At 38.8% G+C, this 9,275-nt stretch overlaps 1 protein-coding gene across 4 annotated transcripts in view; it reads left to right on the top strand.

Moving 5' to 3' along the window:
- Rps6ka3 (ribosomal protein S6 kinase A3) overlaps positions 1-5,321 on the top strand; it is a 110,212-nt gene extending 104,891 nt beyond the window's left edge. For all 4 annotated transcript variants that reach the window (XM_027432762.2, XM_027432757.2, XM_027432759.2 and 1 more), the window contains one exon: positions 378-5,321. In XM_027432762.2, coding sequence (XP_027288563.1) covers positions 378-500 — 123 coding nt within the window. In that variant the 3' untranslated portion in view covers positions 501-5,321. The remainder of the gene's footprint in view (positions 1-377) is intronic.
- Positions 5,322-9,275: the final 3,954 nt, after the last annotated feature.

The following is a 9,275-nucleotide window of genomic DNA, read 5'->3' on the forward strand; positions in this document are numbered from 1 at the left end:
ATATCAGTAATTAAGTTAGCTTAAGGGAAACTTTTACATTTCTGCCATCATGTATACATAATTGCTCACTATCGGTAAAGGCAGACTATGAATTTTTCTCAATGAAAGGTCATGGTTTACAGCCTCTCATGTTATGGGGTTATAAAACAAATTAAATGAGTGCTCTACTTGAGCTCCTCCTTGTCCTTTCTCATATGAAAGTTCAACCTTTCACATTGGCCTAACTTTTAGTTAAATCTGAAAAATTGACCAGAGGTTATTCTTATTATAGGCCTGATAAAGATCTATATTCATTTACATATGAAAATCCCTGGAGGGATTTATTTTATATTTGTATACATGTCATTTTTGTTGTAACCTTTCTTTGCTTCTCTCAGGGTGCCATGGCAGCTACATACTCTGCTTTAAACCGTAATCAGTCACCAGTTTTGGAACCAGTAGGCCGTTCTACTCTTGCTCAACGGAGAGGTATTAAAAAAATCACCTCAACAGCCCTGTGAAGTGACCTCAGTGAGATATTTGGTACCATTATGTAAGCTGATAGCACAAGTTCTGGCAACAGGTAGCACATACCTGAGAGACACCTGCAAGCACACACTGTCCCAGCTGGTACCCATAATGCTGCTGCTCCTGCTGCTCCTGCTTTCGTCTCTTCTCGCTTTAATTGATTGTTAGCAAGTTAGATTTTCCTGGAGCTTCGAAATGAAAATGGAAACATGATGAAGATATAATCACTGAATCAACAAGAAAAATAATGAACACATGAATACCACCTAAAATACACTGAATAAAAGTACTCTACACCATATAGCATTATTTTTATAGGAAATATTTCATGTCCCCTAAATATTCTTTGTTAGTTATAGGGATGGACAATTTATGTTAAGCACTTAGCTTAAACAATCCGTTTATATTAGCACTGTATCCCTTGTGCCATCCAACATTTTGTATGTTTTTGTAAACAGTTCATATACAGTACATTTCTGTACTGCTTTCTTTAATGTATACATGCCTTGTTTAACTTGGAGTCTATTAATCAATTGAATATTAAATCTGGATAAATAGTTCACATGGATTAACAGTATTGTTGGGAAACCTTAAAGATGGCCAGATTGATTGAACAGCTGTTGAATGTAATTCTTTCAAATTGTACATATCTTCCCCTGTCTGTTTCACTGGTTTGTTCATTTGTTTCTTCAAGTCAGGTGCTCTGTCAGACTAACCTAAAGAGCTGTTAATGGTAGAGAAAGTTGTTGTGTGTGTGGCATGAAATCAAGAATACACCTATGAAGTTAGTCCATATACTTTGTGATTTCTTAGGGTTTCTTTTCCTTAATTAAGGAAGTAATCCTCGAACTTTTAACCTTAAATCACCCTCACATGTAGTATTTGGCATATTGTTTGAAATCTTACCAACATACATCAAAGGCCTTTAAAAAAATCATAGTAAAGAAATTGGTAAAGGAAAACTTAGCAACTGGTAATTAAAGCCTTACTGGATATTTCATGTTTAAACAGATATTCTATATTAAACACTAATTTGAATGTAATAAAGGCCATAGGCCTCCATATGAAATTGAATTCAAACTTTCTTATTCTAGAGAATAAAATATTCTTGGCCAAACAGTATCTGTTCTAACTTGTAGTCATAACTGAGGCAGGCTCAATAACTGATAAGCACTGACTGTTTTCTGAATCCCTGCTGATGATTTATGATGTTTCCTTTGGCTTCAGTAGTAACCAGTTTTCATAATGGCCCCTGGCTGTGCTTCAAGTGCAGTATTCAGTATCTATATCTAACTTGGTAGTTTCCAGTTCCATTGACAAAAGAAACTTCTGTACCATTCATTACCCCTATCTGTGTCACACTACCCAGTGTACATTAATATGTGATGTGAAAAACATGAGCAAAGAAGAAAAGGGAGTTAACTTACCTCATCAGGAATGTGCCCCAGTAGATGTGAGTCATTTACTGAGCCATTTACGTCAGAAATCTCACTTAGAGTACTAACCCAAGAGTGTGCTTTTTGCAATTCATAAGACACTTGTCATTTCTTCTCTGCTACTAAAGAGAAAGAAAAAAATCTCTAATACCACCTTTGCCCAAGCAACACAAAATGATGATTGCATAGAAACCAAATGTAAGTTTATATTCTAAATGAAAAATACATATTAGGGGGATGCCAGAAGTTCTATGTACCAACTACCGAAGTTCTTGTATATATGGATGCTAAATATTCAAAATTGCTTTCCATTGCCTTGCAAGAAAGCCTTTTCCCCCTCTTCTATTCGGTGTGTCAGATTCTTCCATTTATCCCATCTTTAGTTTATTTTTTCCTCATAACACCATGCTGCCTTTCATATTATCACCAAAAAGAGCTAAAGACAAAATCGTGTATTTTAGGACAGTCCTCTACTATATTATGCCAAATTTATTTCCCTTTAAGAATTGCCTTTGTCTAGTCAAACTGCCAGTTTTATTGGAGAAAAGCAAGTTATAGATGCACAAAACTGAAGGCTTCTTACTGACAAAACAGGTTAGGAGCATAAATCTGTGGCTCTAGTGTTCACATTGTCTTAGGGCAAGCAGCCAACAATGTAGTTCTTGTGCTTGGTTAGCTTTTCCATTAGTTTCACAAAGTCCATTTCCTACAGGCCACTATGCTTAAGGGATTAAGGCTCCTGAAGTCTTCTGCCTTTCATCCATCACTGCCAATCTCTGGGGCTTATCCCAGAGTTGTCAGCCCTGCTTTTATGTTTCACTGAAAGAAGGAACTAAACTGACAGGACTCTTTTTAAAGGCATCTTTTGGTTTGTGATGCAAAATAACATCCCAAACAATAGAAATGCATTTAACATAGCCAAGCAATACTGGAAACTATGAATTAAAATACTATGTGTTTTGCATCTTCCCTTTCAAGTGATATTAAATTAAGGTAAGTTTTTTGTTTTGCTTTGATTTTTATGAATCATTTCAGCTCCTTTTGTTTAAAATGTATCTTTTAAGTGCATTAATCCCTTGAATTTAACAGATGTAATGTAAATCTCTTTTTCACAAGCAACCCCAAAACTCTAAAAATAATTTTGGCAAGACCCAAAGTCAAGATGCTGTGAAGCTGGCGTATGGAAGAGTAAGTTCTGAGTGTATGGAGAGAGGATGTAGGGTATGTGTGGTAGTTTCCACATTTTACATGCATTGCACTCCAAAGAACAGGTTGGGAGGATCAACCATTTTCCATCTGTTCTCTAGATGTGGCTTCTGTTGGGATCAGAAGACATCAAGAAAAGTGGGGGTATCCTTAAAGCTGTGCCCATACCCTCAGGCAGGGAAGGATTTGAACAGAGAATAGGTACAAAGGCTTCAAGAAAAGGCATGTAATTGATAGGAAAAGAATCAGAGTAGACTCATCCTGGGATAATAGCCAAAGGCTTTCTAAACTTTGGGACCTTGGTACAGATGTTATTATTCACTGTGGAGGCCAGTAACATACATCTCAACATGAATTTGATAGTCTCCAGTCCCTGGCTTTTATGAATTACCTATAATATTTCAGGCTGTTTTTCTCTATTTTATAAAATAAGTTCTATCTTAGTGTGGTGATGAGAATTTGAGACTTGGGAAATTATTCACAGAGCTCTGGAATATAAAGGATCAAAAAAAGTCTCTTTTCTGTGACTCACAAAAACAATGGATTCCATGGATGATCTTGGTGCTTAAACCAGGAGGGTCCAGTCTAACTCTGTATCTGTTCCTCCACAAGATCCAACTCCCTGTGACTAAACTGGATGTATACTTTGAGCCTTATTTAATTCACAGAGAAGTTGGTTTAATTCAGTGTTTTTATTTCAATTAATGAAACTAGTCCTCTTTTCAACCCCAGGTTGCTTACATTTTGCTGATCTCCCTAAGTGACCATTGGTGGAGACCAATTAATGAAGGAATTAATTCAGTTTCTTGAGACTATAGTATTCTACAGAGCCACACCTAACCACTTTTTCCATTGAAGGATCTACACAGTGATAATGCCCAAATATGGATGGCCAAGAAGTTGTTTTATCTACAGTGTGCTTTGTATGTTTTTGACACTGCTGTATTCTGTGTTGCCAAGTGACTTGTAACTGGTTCCAAAGTGACACTTCTCTAAAAATTCTAATAATTAAGCCAACTTAATTTTCTTAAACCTGGTGTCACTATAAGTCTCACATTTACCACTTTTATTCCAGTCTTTTGCCTATTCATAATGGGCACAGCAAGGGTTGGGATGAGAGCCTACTTCCTACCTCTTACGGCACTTTCCTCATTGTTTGGCCATATAACCTTGAACTGCATGATAAGCTGTTGAAATATCAAGACTTCCCCCAGAGCAACTAGCAAGGTGTATGATGTTTTGACTAGTGATTAGTGGAAAGGAAAACTTAGAGATTTAAGTCCAGATGTATGACCTCAAGAAAATGTCTTCTAGCACAAACCATTTAAGTACAGTATATGGAAATGTATTTGAGAAGAGAGTCACTATAATAGTTCTCTCTAAGTAGATTAGTTCAATGTCCAATGAAAGTGAACATCTTTATTCCTATATTACTATAGTACTGGATGAACTGTATACTGAATTTTTCAAACAAGTATTTAAAGTAGAACATTTAAGTACAAAGCAAGGGCATGAGGATAAAGACTTGGGTTGTGTTTCTGTAAGTGTAGTTGACCTTATAAAGCTTTGTTTTTTAATTTAAAAAGGTTTGCCATTCATTAGCATTCTTAATGATTATGAGTGATGAGTGTGTAACTACAAATCATATACATGTATTAGTTTATCTTTTGCCCTAAATAAAAGGGAAGGTATACACCTAAAAGATGTACTTATTTTGCATTTTTTGGGGATGGGTGGGGATGGGGTGGGTATCTACTTTAGCAGTTTTTAAAAATGAAAAAAATCACAAATATTTTTCTACTGTTATATATGATCTTACTTTATACTAGTTTATCTCTAGTAAGGCATGCCAGAAGCCCAAGCAAGGTACCATATCAAGGGTTCTTATGTATTGTACCTTTTATTGGTGGGTAAATCGCATAGATGCTTGGCCCTGCTGCCATAGTTATGAAATGCTTGTGAGGATCAGATTTCACTGAGTACGTAAAGTTGTGTTACTTAAGAGTTTAATCTGGGAGGTTTGCAAATCATACTATTAATGTGTAATCTAAGCTCTTTCCAATGTATCCATGAATAATCCTGGAACAATATTGCTTGTATTCCTGTCAAAGAACAGGTTTTGTAATCTTTAAAAGAAATGGAAATTTATATAATAAAGTTTCAAGTAAAGCATGTATGTTCCTTTTATCAGTTAGCTATATGATTAGAACTTTATAATGTAAAAATTTCTCTCAATTGAGAGCCGGACAGTGGTGGCACACACTATTAATCTCATCACTCAGGAAGCAGAAGCAGGTGGATCTCTGTGAGTTCAAGGCCAGCCTGGTTAACTGAGTGAGTTCCAGAAAAGGCTCCAAAAAAACAGAAAGAAAGGAAGAAAGAAACTTTTCTTGGAAAAGTCCAAAACTGCCAGACTTGGCTTAAAAACTGCCCCTTTCTCCTTTCCTTTTTTTATTTTAATTGGAAAGAAAATTATTTTACATGTCAATCCCAGGTCCCTCTCCTTCCCCTCCTCCCCTGCCCCCCAACTAACACTCTACCTATCCTATACCCTTTCTGCTCCCCAGGGAGGGTGAAGCCTTCCATAGGGTTCTTCAAAGTCTGTCATTCTTTGGGATAGGGCCTAGGCACACCCCCTTGTGTCTAGGCTCAGGGAGTATCCCTCCATGTGGGATGGGCTCCTAAAATCCATTCCTATGCTAGGGATAAGTACTGATCCACTACAAGAGGCCCCATAGATTTCCGAGGTCTCCTCACTGACACCCACATTCAGGGATCTGGATCAATCCCATGCTGGTTTCTCAGCTATCATTCTGGGGACCAAGAGCTCTCCCTTGTTCAGGTCAGCTGTTCTGTGGGTTTCACCTGCCTGGTATGGACCCATTTGCTCATCAGTCCTCCTCCTCTGCAACTGGATTTCAGTTCAGTTCAAGGTTTAGCTGGTGTCTACTTCCACCAACTGCTGGATGAAGGCTATACGATGGCATATGAATTAGTCATCAATATTATTATCAGGAGAGGGCATTTAAGGTAACCTCTCCTCTGTTGCTTAGATTGTTAGTTGGTGTCATCTTTGTAGCTCTCCAGACATTTCCCTAGTGCCTGGTTTCTCTTTAAACCTATAATGTCTCCCTCTATTATTGTATCTCTTATCTTGCTCTCTTCTGTTCTTCCCCCAACTCAACCTCCCTGTCCCTTCATGTCTTCCCCTCTCCTCTTCTCCCCTTCTTATTCTCCTGGTTCCCTCCTGGCCCCCGCCCCCATGCTCCCAATTTGCTCGGGAGATCTTGTCCCTTTCCCCTTCTCCAGGAGACCATGTATGTCTCTCTAAGGGTCCTCCTTGTTTACTAGCTTAACTGGCGCTATGGATTATGGGCTGGTAATCCTTTGCTCTATGTCTAAAATCCATATATGAGTGAGTACATACCCTGCTTGTCTTTTTATGATTGGGTTACCTCGCTCAGAATGGTTTCTTCTAGTTCCAACCATTTGCCTTCGAATACCTTAGTTCTCCTTTGCTGATCCATCTTGAAACTTGTAACCTCAGAATTGATCACCCAAACTTCTCTCTCATAGGCATCCTGAACTTACATCCTTGCTTTTGCACTGTACCCACTGAGCAAAACTCCAGTATTTGCTGTTTGGTTAATTCTAGCTATACATTTCTGGATGTTGTATGGAATCATACAATTATGCAAATGGTTCTGCAAGTTTCTGTTTTCTAATTACACTTAAATCCTTACAGTATTTGTCCATCATTTTTCCTTATTGAAATCCATTCTCCCATTTCTTTTTATCTTTCAAATAGAAAAAAATGTTATGGAGGGTTAGGGGTGTTTTAGTTTACTTTGGTTTTGTATTTTAGCAACAAGATATCACTCTGTGACTTTGGATTGTCTGCAACTGAGTATGTAGACTGTCCCCAAATTTGTGGCAATTGTCCTGCCACTACTTCTGAAGTGCTAGGATTATAGGCATGTACCACCGCACTCAGCTCCCATTTCTTTTCAAAATAATTTTTGAGATACAATTCATGTACCATAAATTTTATCCACTTGAAATTTACAAAAATCCAGTGTTTTTAGCACATTTATTTACACAGAGTTGCATGGCCATGATGATAGCCTAGTTTTAGAATATGTTATCATCTCCAAATAAGCTGTACTATTTGAATCCACCACAGCTGTCTTGCTTGGACAATTGAAGTACTGCATGCTTTCTATTTCTACCTTTGTCCCATACAGACATTCTTTTTTGCAAGGGGCAGGATTTCTCTGTGAAACAGTCCTGGCTGTCCTGGAACTCACTCTTTAAACCAGGCTGGCCTTGAACTCTGCCAGCTCTGTGGTGTGTCCCACCACCACAGCCATTCTTTTTTTTTTTTTTTTGTCTTTTTTCTTTATTTGGTTTTCTGAGACAAAGTTTCTCTGTACTGCTTTGGAGGCTGTCCTGGAACTCGCTCTGTAGACAAGGCTGGCCTCACACTCACAGATATCACAGCCAGGCAGTGGTGGCACATGCCTTTAATCCCAGCACTCAGGAGGCAGAGGCAGGACGGATCTCTGTGAGTTCCAGACCAGCCAGGTCTACAAGAGCTAGTTCCAGGACAGTCTCCTAAGCCACAGAGAAACCCTGGCTCGAAAAACCAGAGAGAGAGAGGGAGAGACAGAGATAGAGATATCCGCCTGCCTCTGCACCCCACAGCCATTCTTAACACACAAGCCAAAATGACCTATCTAAAACCTACCAAAGGTTCCAAGTGATCTGGTCTCCCTACCTCTCTATTCTTGCTCTTCTCTCTCCAGAACTGCTCCCTTGCTTGCTGTATTTTTTTTGTCATACCATCTGCTCTAATTTGCTATCTGTTGTGATAAATGCCATGGCCAAAAGCAACTTGTGGAGGGAAGGGTTTATTTGACTTAAATGTCCTGATCACAGTCACCATAAAGGGGAGTCAGGGCAGGTGGCACAACCCACAGTGAGCTAGCTCGTCCCACATCAACCATTAATCAAAATGGCCCACAAACATGCCCACAGGCCAGTCTGATGAAGGTAATTCCTCAGTTAAGATTCTCCCTTCCCAGGTAGCTCTAGTCTGTGCCAAGTCGAAAAAAAACTAAGCAGCACACTGACCTTGGTCCTTCTTGACCATAGCAAGCATAGGTACTGCAATGGGGCCCTTGCCTTTCCTGTTTTCTCTGCCTACATATTTCTGACCAGATGTCTACATGATTCACATCTTCCTCAGTGATTTTGATGATCAGATGTAGGAAACTTGTTAAAGGAATCAAAACACTGGCTTTCTTCTCCTATGAGGCTTTATATGAAGTACTTTACTTTTAAACATTTAGCTGTACACTTGGGATCTGATTAGTCATGTACTAGTCATAATTGCTAAACTCCTAAATATATTGCATTAATTTCTGTGATGAGAAAACTGAGGCTTACAAAGGTGATGTAACTATCTACGATCACAGAATAAGTTTTGTAGAATCACATTAAATTCAAGTTTCTATAAACTCCAGAGCCCAGTCTTAGAATCATTTGGACTTTCAGCCATGCATGGTAGTTCATTACTGCAATCTTAGTACCATAGAGATGGAGGAAGCATTGGACTATGTAGCCCAGTCTCAAAATAATAATAATAATAAGTTGCAAAAAACTGCAAATGAAAAGAGAAAATCAGAACTTTTACTCCCTGTCATTTTTCATTTTTTGAGACTGGATTTCACTGTATGTGTAGATCAGGATGGCCTTAAACTCAGAGGTTCCTGAAGCCTCTGTATGCTGGGATGAAAGGTGTGCGTGTGCACTGGCACAGCCAGCTTCCCTTGTTTTGTTTTGTTTTGTTTCAGACAGGCTTTCTCTGTGTAGCCCTGACTGTTCTGGGACTCATTCTGTAGACCAGGCTGGCCTCAAACTCAGAGATCCTCCTGCCTCTGCCTCCCAGAGTGCTGGGATTAAAGATGTACATCACCACTGTCCAGCACTCCTGTCTCTGCTAATTACACTCTGAGAAATACATCTGTTGAGTTTCTCAGCCTCAGTTCTATTCTTGTTTTCTAATTGGATAATCCTTCACTGAGGGAAGGAGTTCTAGAACGTCAAACAACATTTCTGGTCTCT

This window comes from Cricetulus griseus, chromosome X, assembly GCF_003668045.3.
Source record: "Cricetulus griseus strain 17A/GY chromosome X, alternate assembly CriGri-PICRH-1.0, whole genome shotgun sequence".
Lineage (NCBI taxonomy): Eukaryota > Metazoa > Chordata > Mammalia > Rodentia > Cricetidae > Cricetulus > Cricetulus griseus.